Consider the following 12,886-nt stretch of genomic DNA (forward strand, 5'->3'; position numbering starts at 1 on the left):
GTGTTTGTGTATGAATTTGATCCTTATTCTATTTATGTATGTATTTGTTTCTTTACTCACTCGCCTACTTATTAATTTACTCATGTAAAATGTATTTACTTGTGAAAAATAAAAAAAAATACCCATACAGATGAGTTAAGGCTACCAAGAAATGCGTTACTAGGTTATCAATATAGCCGTGTAACTCAGTGTATAAAAGTACAAAAATAAATGTATTTTTATTGCCAACATTTTCTAAAAAGAAGAACCATCTTTCCTCACTCAGGCGTTGCCACAGCACGTCACTCATTTATTATGTTTGGCTCTGTTTTTGAACCGGATGCCCTTCCTGACACACAACCCACGCATTTGTATCCAGCCTTTTCTAATAAACATTGCATTAAATTTACTTCAACTTCAGTACACAAAACTCTCCAAAATGGCAACCAGTTTCAGCTTTCCAGCCAATCTTCAACCCTATCTGCTAGGTCAAAAATAATTAGGCCAACTTTGCGTTATTTTTTGAGTGGGCAAGGAAAACCAGCCAGCATTTTTAGTATGTATAAGAGTGGAGCACAAAAGTTCAATCAGAATACTAAAATAATTGTTTTGATGGCAAGCAGCATTAATGTAGCATGTCAACGTAGCACTAAACTCTTCGAACATGATAGATTAGGTTTCCAAAGAAAACAAATAACCGGGATCAATACTGGTGCTGATATTAATCTTGTGTTTATCAGACATGTTACTAGCTGATCTATATTTCCCTAATTGGCATCATTAAGAATGTCACTTTTGGCTTTCAGTCGCATTAATTCCTCACATGAGGCGGCCAAAACAATACATAGGTAATTTAGATTGTGTGTTCTTCCCTTCCTCGTCCCTGCGGCCCAGCAGTCAGATGGCTCCTCTCAGATTGATGGCCAGTCAGGCTCAGGAGGAGGTGGAGGAGGTAGCGGTGGCGGCGGGGGGAGCATCGGAGATGATTCAGACGCCAAGGGGACACCCAAACGCCTCCACGTGTCCAACATTCCCTTCCGCTTCCGAGACCCCGACCTGCGGCAGATGTTTGGGGTATGCAGACTGAATTATTCACCGTTTTTCGGCTCCCCCTTTTCACCGTGAATCATCACATGACAAATCGCTTTGGACTCTTCGAGCCCATCTGTGTTTCCGTACCTCGTTTCGTAACTGTTCATTTGTGTCGTTTGGAATTAGCATGCCCTCTCCTCTGTGTGCCGTTTAAACATGTAAACAAGGGGTGTCTTTTGTCAAATCTATGTGCGTGAATGTGTGGCGCACACATGTGGAAGACATATTGGGAGGAATGACTCCCATCTGGCTCACTGCCAGCTTCTCCCCATTCTTGAACAGCGCTGACACCTTGTGGCGAGATGCGGTACTTGTCACTTTTATTCTGCTCATGTTCTCTTCTTTTGTTGCAGCAATACGGCAAAATTCTTGATGTCGAGATCATTTTCAACGAGAGAGGATCCAAGGTAGGGCAGCAGAAGGAACAAGGTGTATTTTCAAATATGAATAAAGCCCAGATTCAAAATTCGCCTCCCCTCCACCCTCACAGGGCTTCGGTTTCGTAACATTCGAGACGAGTGCAGATGCAGAGAGGGCCCGAGAGAAGCTTCACGGTACCCTTGTGGAAGGACGTAAGATTGAGGTAACTTGACCCCCTCCGCCACACCCCCTTGTTTTTCATTTGAAGATGGCCATTTTTCTCCTTTTGTTCTCCCTTCATGTCCAATGAGAATGATGCATTTGGCGTTTTCCGGCTGGCTGTTCCGTGTTCAACTCTAACCCGTCTTGCCTTCACTCTAGCATGGTGCATCCGTGCACACGCTGGCGTCCGCATTGGACGGCACTTCTCGTTGATGTTGACTTTTGTTCTTGTTGTTCCTTCAAAGCTGTGTGATTTGCAAAGCATGCTGGGTGGCGTGGCAGCACGACAGGCATGGGGAGATGCGGTGGCTGACGATGGTCGCTTCTCTCACAAGCATGGAGGACTTTTGTTTTCTATTCTCCCCCCTGCACAGTTTTCCATCATCACTCCATCCTTGATCATAATGAGTGGCCATTATTGTGTTCTGGTTGAGTGCAGGGGCCAGTCATTAGCCTTTTGGGGAAAATAGTGCTTGCCGGTGTTAGGAATTTCGTGAATGCTGCATGGATGGGGTTATGACGTCAGATGATGTGTATTACCAAGATTTTAAGAGATGTATGCATGGCGAGGTCTTTAACAGGCCACAGTTTGGGAATGAGACTGCCGAAAGGTGTGTAGTGTCATTGATGATGCTTCCAAAGATTGTTTACACATCGTGTTGCATCCCTCAAAAAAAAAAAAACACATTGTGGTTTTATTTTTAGTTTGCTTTTGCTAGCATGACGCAGGTTTTTATGGCTAGTAGTAGGGCTGGACAATTAATTGAATTTTAATCCTGATTTTGATTTTTTTTTCTCTCTCCATCTTTAAAACGTTATAATGAAAAAAAGCGATTAATGTAAAGAATGACAGTGCATTTACAAGTTTCCAATGTGAAAGTACCCTGAATACACCATGTTGCTAGCTATTAGAATGTATGTGATTCTGACGTCCCTAAGCGTCCTGTAGGCCATTTAATGAAACACGTTTTAACTACGCATACTGTATATTTAAATTCAAAACACAATTCATTGTTAAAACATTGGTCGCACGAATGCGAAAGTCAATGGAAGATCCAATTGACATGCTAATGCAAAATTAGCATCGACATTGAGAGTGATATTCCTTTAAAGCGAAGTCAAAGTTAAACATTTCTTGACAATACTATGTTATGTGGCCTCACTAGTCGAAACATGACATTCTGATTAATATTACATTTGTGGAATATAAGCTATGCAGCAAAATCAGTGGGGCGGCCATTTTGCCACTTGTTGTCAACTGGAGATGACATCACAGTTGCTCAGGACTCAGGCAACAACTAATCACAGCTCACCTGTTTCCTGAAACTTTTTTTTTTTTTTTTTGCTGTAAAACATACAAACATGGCAACAATAAAACATTTTCAATACAAATCAACAACAATTGCCAAGAGAACAGTAGTCTACAAAAAGAAAATTAACAGAGAATCAAACAGAATGCACACTGAGCTGGTCAACAGCAAGTGGCAAAATGGCCACCTTCTGATATTGATTAAAAAAAAAAAAAAACTGCTGAATTTTGCCGCTTCACTCATAGTCCACTAGCACAATATTAACCAAAAATATATATATTTTTTGTCATACCAACATACATTTCCACATGACGTGACACGAAATATGATCGTCAAAGTTCAAGTTAGCTCAGTAAGGTCCGAGACAAGTGAAAATAGAATAAGATGAAGTAGATGTGATAAACAGTACAATGCTTTTTCACATATTTACAAGGTTATTTTGTACTCCACTACAAGAATAGAATGTTCAAAAATAGCGTGTTCAACGTGCAGCGAAAAATGAGCATGAAACGACGGTAATTTTTAGTAGTTGAATAAATACTGTTTTGAAATCAATAATTGTACTAATTGTGATTTCAATTGCAATCGAAAATAATGGTGATTTTTAATGTTCCCATAATTATCCAGCCCTAGCAAGTAGTGTTGAAGCTGAACTCCACCATGCTTTTGCCATTTGCTTTGTGGCATTTATTGTTTTTCTTGCAAGTGAAGCTTCTCTGCATGGTTGTGATCGTGAATGCGCAGCACTATTTTCTGTCTGTGCGTGGGTGGAGAATGATTAAGTGGAAGGCTCGTTATCATCCACTCTCTTCTCCTGTCCTTCAGCTTTCTCCACTCTTCTTCACCGTGCCAGTCAGTTTGTCTGTCACTTTGTCCGTGTCCCCCACAGTGCTCCTCCCCCACATACCTCCTGTATATTCTTCTGTCCTGTCATACAATCCAAATCACATCGGAGAGCAGAACGTTTTATTTGAAATTTCCCTCTCGTTTTCCTCCCCGGCTAGCGTTCAGTTAATTAGTTTCCATGTGTTTACTCTTTGTTTGAATTAATGTGCGTGTCGTGGTATTAGAGCGGCTGGATTGGCTTGGTCTATGTAGGCGACTGTTTACATGTGACATCACTTCCTCTTTATAGGTGATTCATTATTATCGTTGTGTTCTACCAATTTTTATGTTTTCTTTTTTTTTATTTGGCTCATCATTTCTTTCTTACACATATTTTCTCTATTTCCCTGATGATTTTTGTATGTTGTTGTTGTCAGTCTCCACGGTAACTGCTCGCGCGTCCTCACACCGTTCCCCCGGCAACGGTAAGTTGTGTACATGGCATCACTTTTTGAATGAAACCCCTCTCCCCTCACCCCATCCACCCTAATTGGAACAAAAATGCACCCAAATGACAGCCACGGACGATTGATTGCGAGGTCCTGTTTGGCTAATTCTGTGATTGTTTGGGGAGGTGGAGAATGAACCGATTTGGAGATTAGCAATTGACCGCATGGCATAATGAAGGCCACCTGTGTAACTGAATGTACTGCATCTATCTGCAAGTGCAAGCATTATGACCTGCAGCACTTCTTCAGCATTCATTCCAATCACCTCTCTAACTGCATTGAACTCCAGAGCTGTGTATCCTGCATGGTTTTCTCTCTCTCTCTCTCTCTCTCTCTCTCTCTCTCTCTCTCTCTCTCTCTCTCTCTCTCTCTCTCTCTCTCGCTCTCTCGCTCTCTCGCTCTCTCGCTCTCTCGCTCTCTCGCTCTCTCTCTCTCTCTCTCTCTCTCTCTCTCTCTCTCTCTCTCTCGCTTTCCTCTCTCGCTTTCCTCTCTCGCTCTCTCTATTTTGACATCTGTATGACATCATATGGTTTCTATGTCGTTTCTTTGTCATGTTTCAGCCAGTAGTTGCATTTTGGTCTTTTAGTGGGACAGCATGCTGAAGCATGAGTGCTACTGTATGTTAGCTGTAGTGGAGAAGATGGTGTGGCTGTATTTCATGTAGCACCTGATCATCACTTTGTGGGCATCCACTCTTGACAGTTGTAGAGGGACGACAGGCGAATATGTGGACAAAAAAAGAAAGTGGGTGCAAGCAGTTCAAATTGAGTCCAAGAGAATTTAAAGGCCCGCGAATTCGCAGTTTTTCCTTTCCTGGTCTTCTTGATTGGCTTTTTGACCAGTTTGGTTCTGATGGTGTGCGTTGGTTACGTGCGTTGACGTCTTTGAGATCTGCTGTGCGGCACTGACTGGGATGCCTGGCAGTGTTTCACAACCAACGGTTTGATTGATCTATTTATTTTTTTCTTCATTTATTATTTATGTTTTGATTCAGGAATGACATTTGCATCCCCCCACATTTTTTCTATCCCTTCTTTCTTTCTCAAATGTCTCCTCACTCTCCGTGTGATCTGTCTTCCATATAAGTACAGTATGTGTATGTGTGTCTGTTCATGAGGTTTGCACATCAGGATGCTCGTTTCACTCTTCTCTCCACATCATATGTGTTCTATGTATTTTCATGTGGACTGGCTCCTCCACCTGCATCCCTCTATCTTTCTGTCCTTTCTCTGTCTCTCTCTCTTCCTGTTTTTTTTTTCTGTACGATGTGATCGGGAGGGCTGTCGACCTTTTTTTTTTTCTTTCTTTTTTTTTTTGATTGCTCTGTTGCTGCCTCGATGCTTGCTGATTGGCTCGTTGTGCTCACCTCTGCTGATGTAAGATGCTCTTGATTGGCTGTGTGTAATTTTTGTATTTATATGTATTTTTTTTATATTTCCTTTTGCATTGTGTTCAACTGATGACTCTGCTGCTTAATTCACCTTTTCCCCCCTCCTTTTTTCAAAGGTATAGCCATGCAATAATCTTGGATTTCCTTTTTGAATGCCCTTTTTTTCCGAAATATTTGTCGTGTGCCTTTTGGTTGCATTGTTTGTGTGCAAACTGCCTGACTACTTCAACGGGATCCTTGTTTTCAATGTCTCTCCTTCAAAAGAAACGCATGCATCAAATACCATTGCTGCTCATCAACAGAATTAACCAAGTCAAGAGACAATTATGAAGGGATAGCGACATATTACTAGTTCAAGTCAAGTTAACCTGAAATAGTTTTATTTTAGTATTGGTTTTCTGAACATGTTAATATTGAGTGAACAATGTGGTTTCTCCTCTGTTTAGGTTAACAATGCCACAGCCAGAGTGATGACCAACAAGAAGATGACGACCCCGTACTCCAATGGAGAGGGTCTTGCAGCTCTACCATATGGTACTGCATTTTTACTAGTGTCTGGACTTGTACCCCAAATCTGTGATTGCTGCTTGTTTACCATTTAAATACAGAATCACAAATCAATTTGAATGCTGAAAAACACACTATACCGTAGTCCTCAAAAAATTAAAATAACCACTTTCATCATAATTGTAAATGGGAAATGAAGGTCATATTAATGATTATACCTTACAGTGGTGTACAACTAGATTCAAAATAGAAAGCCTTCTTTGTCATTGTATGGCATACATACAACAAAATACTAAATACTATAGTATTCTCAAAATATACACTACATAAAATTGTATCCGAAGACAACATATTTCTAGTTACTGGTAATAAATAACAATATGCACAGTCAAATATTGCTCAGTGGGACAGACAACACATACCAAAACTTTACTGTAAAACTTTAGTAATAATGCTTACTGCGGAAGCAGTATTGCATTCACTTGAGGGGGGGGAGTCCTGTTTTTCTGACTAAATTTTTGGGGGAGCTTTGTTTTTTTGTGTATTTTTTCCTGTTTTTCTGAATGTTTTTTCTGTTTTAATGCATAACTTTTTTTTCTGTCATTAAAAAAAAAAATATTCAGGAAAAACAGGGGAGGGGAAATTATTTAAAAATAAAAGCTGGTGCTGTTTTTCTGAATAATTTTTTTAGGTTGTGTTTTCTTTCTTTTTTGTTTTTGTTTTTGTTTTTTTGTTTTTACCTTAACTACAAGTGACTTGTTGCAGACTGGCTAATTGTGGACACTTTCCCGCATGCAATACACTTCCTTAGAATATTAACTTACTAAAATCATGCTGTTGCGGGAAAGTGTCCGCTATCAACGAGTCTGCAACAAGTCACTTGGAGTTCAGAAGTTAAAAAAAATACTCTTCTTTCTTTTTCCTGTTTTTTTTAAATAATTTTTGTCCCTGTTTTTCTGAAGATTTATTTTCTCTTTTTTTGAGTAATTTTTTCTACTGTCTTTCTGAAGATTTCTCCCCCTGTTTTTTCAGAATTTTTTTTTGATAGAAAAAAAACCTGAAAAAAAATATTCAGGAAAAAAAATGACACTAAAACAAAGCTTCCCCCCAAAAATAGTCAGAAAAACAGTTTGTTTTTCTTTTTCAAGTGAATGTACTGCCCCTCCGTATAATGCTGATGTATAATGAGTGCTTCTCTTCTACTGTGTAATTCCATAGACAAACAATAGTAGTCTAGATTTAGTACTTTTGTTAAAATTGTCTTATTTATATTGTTTGCCTTCAGCTGGCTGGAAGTTAAGTCCTGTGATGGGAGCCATGTACAGTCCTGAGCTCTACACAGGTATGATTACCAAAATTCAAAATATTTCACATTTGACTTTTGTTGTTGTTCTAACTTCTTGCATCTGTGTTTCATTTTTCAATCAGTGCCAGGGTTTCCCTACCCAGCAGCGGCGGCGGCGGCGGCGGCTGCCTCCACGGCCGCGGCGACCTTCCGCGGCGCTCATCTGCGGGGTCGTGCACGGCCCGTCTACAGTGCAGTCAGGGCGGCGGTGCCACAACCTGCCATCCCCACCTACCCTGGGTGAACACCTCATTGCTAAATCATACAGTTAAAAGCATGTTGTGACATTTTTTTTCTTGCATGTTGCACGGTGTGTAATAATCTCACTTTTCTTTCTCTTCTCTCTTTCACAACCTGTTTGGAAACAATTTTTACTTCCCTACATTGGCCACATGGTGGCACACCACACCACCATTTTTACCCCGCCCCCTTCCACTGCTATTTTTTTCCTTTCTTTGCTCTCTTTCTCAGCGTGATGGCCTATCAGGATGGTTTTTACGGTGCCGCTGATCTTTATGTAAGTATAAGTGTCGCGCCGCCCACTGCCTCACCTTTTCCTCCCTATGTTTCGACCCCTCTTGCCTGTAGGTTTTCAAGTGTGACAATGGCACAGACCAAACCCACTAAGACATGTACTCTTGAGTGTTTTCAGCATCACCCCCCAATCCTCAGTCCATAAAAGTCATTATTACATGACAACAAAATTGCACATAACATTCAGATGCTTGCACATTCACGAGTCTTTTCCTGTAGGGTTTTGCCCCTGTGCTTTTGTGTGTTGTGTACCATTACAATTATGAGTGCGTAATGGTGCGTGCGAGTGCGTGAACAGGTTGACAAGAGCTGTTTCTGTTCTCTCTGTAGACTAGTGTTTCAGGACATTAGTGGCAGATTGCCTCAGGTAGGGTTGACACTCTCCATGCGAGAGCCAGTGTGCATCCTCCTCGTCTCCAAATGACTGCGTGCTGCTAGACATTTTTTGACCATCTGAGATTGAGATGCCTTCTCTGTCCTCTTCTACTAACTCACTGAATTCTGACAAGGGTGGAGTTGCGGAAGGGGGAGAAAATATTTAGCACCAGGGAGGAGATGGATATGTACGTGCAAAGACAACCGGAAAATTGTTTTAGTGTTGAATTCATGTTAATAAAAATATTTTAGCTGAACTGAAAGCTATTGATGGGTTATTTTGTTTACTAGGGAGTGTTTTGCACTTGTGATTGATTTAAAAAAAAAAAATCCACTTTTATTTTATTTTCTATAGCTTGTATGAAAAAAGTGGAAATTGCTGTTTGTATTGATGTAAAATGTAACCTTATGGAAGAACCGGTTAGTACCTCCATAGCTAGTAAAAAATAAAGGTAAGGTTTCTGATTTTTAAGGGGAAGTCACCCCCCCCCCAAAAAAAAATAAAAATAAAATTTGACAACATTATATCCTATGCAGCCCCACTAGTTTCTGGTTAATATTACATTAGTGGAATATTAGTTAAGCTGCAAAACCCAGCAGTTTTTTATCAGTATCAGAAGGCGGCCATTTTGCTACTTGCTGCGAAGTGAAAATGACATCACAGTTGCTCAGGTCTCAGGCAACAACCAATCACAGCCCAGTTTCAGAAAACAGTGTGATGTCATCTTAAGTCAACAGCAAGTGGCAAAATGGCCGCCCCCTCAGATGGAAAAAAAGGGCTGGAGTTAGCTTCATAACGCATATTCCACAAATGTAATATTAATCCGAATGTCATGTTTAGACTAATGAGGTCCCATATTACATACTATTGTCAGGAAATGTTTAAGGTTGACTTCCTCTTTCATATAGTGTAATAGTGTACAATATAAGTACAGTGCTCCCTTCCTTTTCACAGATGATACGTTCCACACCCGCCCACAATAGGTGATTTTCCACGAAGTAGGCTGTAAAAAAATAAAATAAATAAATACTTTTTATACATTACAATACTTAGTTAAATTGCTTTTTGTTCGTCATTTGCAAAAATGGCACATTACGTGGATGATTTTATAGCAAGCATAGGCGCATACACATGACAACAACAATCCACTCGCGAAGACCAGCTGAGAAAAGAAGTGAGTGAAATGATGATGGTGAAACAGGAACAATTTGAGGTTCTCTGTAATTGGTTTGGTGATACGTTTATTCAGACCCCTTCCAGGAGTCTCCCTGTGTGTTTCACTTTGTGGCATGCTAACTCAAATCAGTGTCGGCATGCACACGTATTGTACTTATAAGGCTGACCCGCCCGCCCTAACCCTTAAACGCTCCTCCCCCAACCCTAACCTTATACTTCTTTTGGAAATTTCTCAAATCTACCATCCTTATTTCTCAGTTAACCTCTCTTTCACCTCCTTCCTACTCCACATTCTCTCTTGCCCCCTCCCTCCTTTCCCTCACCTTCACGGGTCCAGCCTTCCCCAATACCCTCGCGACGCAAACGTGTGTGCTGCTCCTGAATGCGGGGGACTTGGTCGTGACTGATCTTTTAGGCTAGAATGCAGCAGTCTGTGTTGATGGAGGGATGTTTGGTCTCATAAACCGTTCATATCAGAGTTTGGGGAAAAGCATGCTGTCTGTGATTTGGTCGCTTGGCCACCTGAGGTTGTTTTAATGTATGTGTGTGTGTGTGTGAGCGATGAAATGCACTTGTAGTGTTTTTGTGTGTCCATAGTGTACAAATGACTCCTTTCCATCTGTTTGCTTTTCTTTAACTGTTTGTTTTTGGTAGGGTCACATATTAAGAACAATTCTCCCTCCATGCCCAACTTAATGAGGGGAAAAAGGGCACATGATGCACAATTGGTGGATCTTCTTGTGTGGGTTAGTCATGGAGGGAGAGAGCCACACAGAGCCTGAGCTACATCCTTGTGAATGCTGCACCAGATTAGTCTTTTGCTCGTTAATCTTTCTTCTTCCCCCTCACACTGTAACCCTGTAGTTGGCTGGTGGCTTCTTACTGTGCGTGCAATGTCGAGTGAGACTTTAACAAATCTCTCATTCTACCACACACCCGACCCTCGTCTTCCTCCTCTCTCTCTCTCATTGCCTCGTCACAGGGAAGCTACGCCGCGTACCGTTACGCCCAGCCGACAGCCGTAGCCACGCCCGCAGCCGCGGCGGCGGCGGCAGCAGCTTACAGTGACAGGTGAGTAGGCTGACCTCCGAACTTGCCTGCTAATTTACCCGTTGGCCTAAAACAAACAAACAAACAAACCAAAAAAGTTGGATAAAAAATAACCCAACATGGGTCGAAAAGGGACCGACCCACCTTTTTGAGATATTCATTTAACTCTTTTACTGCCACACGTTATCAAGAAAAAACAATCCCCACAGTGTCAGACAATTTCGAGCATTTTAACTCATTTTTCACGGCAAACAGAATATTGTGTGCTTTTACTACATATACAATGTGGGTACTAAGGTTGTCATGAGAACCGATACTTCGGTACCAGGATTCTGAAAATGTAACGATACTGCCTATTCTACGATACCCGAAGTATCGTTGGTACCGAGGCGGCAGATCTGGCTGCATCTTTTGTGTTGTTTTGGGGGCTATAAATGAGCACTTATCTGGCAACCCACACAACGTCTATTGATGTCACGTGACTACCCTGCCGCAAACACCTCTCTGTGAATCGCCCTGTGAATTAGGTTTAATGTGACAAAAGGTTTTGATCATTCATGTCATCCTTGAAAACATTCAATTTCATCAGATTTCATCATGTTTCATTCTAATTCCATAAACCGGCAGCCTATTGAGAAGAGATACAATGCTGCCATCTGCTGGCCATAGTGGGCGTTTCTGATTCTACAGCCCATTGATCAGGCAGCGCTGCACTGAGACGTTGCACTTCCCATTGATTAAAAAAAAAAAAAAAAAAAAAACGTAGTTGACGTCATTTAACATTTATGGCGGCATACATCGTGATTTTACTAATCATTAGTAAACGTTTTTGGCGGTCTAAGAGTTAATTCAATATGTTAAGTGATTTAACCCAAAAAATTGGTCACATTGAATAACCCACAGAACAATCCAAAAAAATGGGTTATTTTTGTAAAACACCCACAAAATTGGATTGTTTGGTTATTCATTTGACCTTTTTTGTTTGTTTGTTTAATGACCCAAAAAGTTGGGCTGGTCTCTTTTTGACCCATAGTGGGTTATTTTTGACTCAACTCACTCTAAAAGCAATTAGGTTAAAAAAATAACTAAATTGGATCAAAAAGGGAATGGCCCAACTTATTTATTTAACCCAAAAAGGTTTTGGGTTATTTTATTTAACCCAAAAGGTTGGGTCAAAAGTTTTTGGGTTGCTTTGTGATTTATTCGTTTGACCCAATTTTTTTTTTTTTTTTTTTTTTTTTTTTAATTAACCCAGAAAGTTGTTGTTCCTTTATTGACCCAATTTGGGTTAGTGTGTGGGATTTTATAACTGACCTAGAGGGGGAACTACATCTTACTGACTTTGTTTTTCATTTGGGTCAGTTACATCACACGCCACTGCTCACATCGGACAACAAATATGTAAAGTGACAGCCCACTGAATTGATCCATGTTGACTTTAACATACTCTGCAGTTTTAAAATTATGCTGAGGTTCTGCCCTAAATTTTGTATTGTTGGACTTGGCTGTCTTGGCCCTAGTGTTTGCTGTTTTCGTTTCGTATAACGCTTTAAAAAAAAAAAAAAGTTTGAAGTGTTGTTTTTTTTCTTCTCCTAAAGCTACGGACGAGTCTACACAGCAGACCCTTACCATGCTGCACTTGCCCCAGCTGCCTACGGTGTTGGAGCGATGGTAAGTCATTTGCATTTAGTTTATTAACAAACTCATTTTCAATTAATCAATCAATTGTACGTCATAAATGGAGTGCTTGTCCGCACCATCGCACCCCCCTGCAAGGACCCAAACATGCCTATCATCAGCTAATAATGTAAATTCACTCTGTTCAAAACTATTTGTGAACAACACCAGATATTTAAGTCTGTTTAAGTCTACTGTTTCAAAGGCAGCACTAAGATCAAGCAGAACCAACACTGTCATCTTTCTGGTGATCAAGATTACCTCTAAAATTAAATAGTCACTTTGAGACTGATCGGCAGTTGTTATGTCACGGGCCACATTTTAGTTATGGGTTTTCTTGTCGGGGTGTTATTTATGGAGGACCAAAACTGTCAATATTAAAAATGAATACATGTGAAAATAAAAATGGATATAAAAAATATAATTTAAAAAATTAAATACAAAAAATAAATATAAATGGAAATAAACAGCTATCTATATCTATCTATCTCTCTCTCTCTCTATATATATATATATATATATATATATATATAT

The 12,886-nt window shown here is 40.3% G+C and overlaps 1 protein-coding gene across 6 annotated transcripts in view; it reads left to right on the forward strand.

Annotated features, from left to right (window-relative positions):
- Positions 1-12,886, forward strand: part of rbfox2 (RNA binding fox-1 homolog 2) — a 42,227-nt gene that overhangs the window by 25,690 nt on the left and 3,651 nt on the right. For 2 of the 6 annotated variants that reach the window (XM_077523765.1, XM_077523768.1), the window contains 9 exons: positions 874-1,053; positions 1,425-1,478; positions 1,562-1,654; positions 6,134-6,221; positions 7,480-7,536; positions 7,623-7,779; positions 8,011-8,056; positions 10,608-10,696; positions 12,274-12,346. In XM_077523765.1, the coding sequence (XP_077379891.1) occupies positions 874-1,053; positions 1,425-1,478; positions 1,562-1,654; positions 6,134-6,221; positions 7,480-7,536; positions 7,623-7,779; positions 8,011-8,056; positions 10,608-10,696; positions 12,274-12,346 (837 nt within the window). Of the gene's footprint in view, positions 1-873; positions 1,054-1,424; positions 1,479-1,561; positions 1,655-6,133; positions 6,222-7,479; positions 7,537-7,622; positions 7,780-8,010; positions 8,057-8,403; positions 10,697-12,273; positions 12,347-12,886 lie in introns of those variants that run through there. The other 4 variants (XR_013283860.1, XR_013283859.1, XM_077523767.1 and 1 more) reach the window with 4 other exon arrangements.

Source organism: Festucalex cinctus, chromosome 6 (assembly GCF_051991245.1).
Source record: "Festucalex cinctus isolate MCC-2025b chromosome 6, RoL_Fcin_1.0, whole genome shotgun sequence".
Classification (NCBI taxonomy): domain Eukaryota; kingdom Metazoa; phylum Chordata; class Actinopteri; order Syngnathiformes; family Syngnathidae; genus Festucalex; species Festucalex cinctus.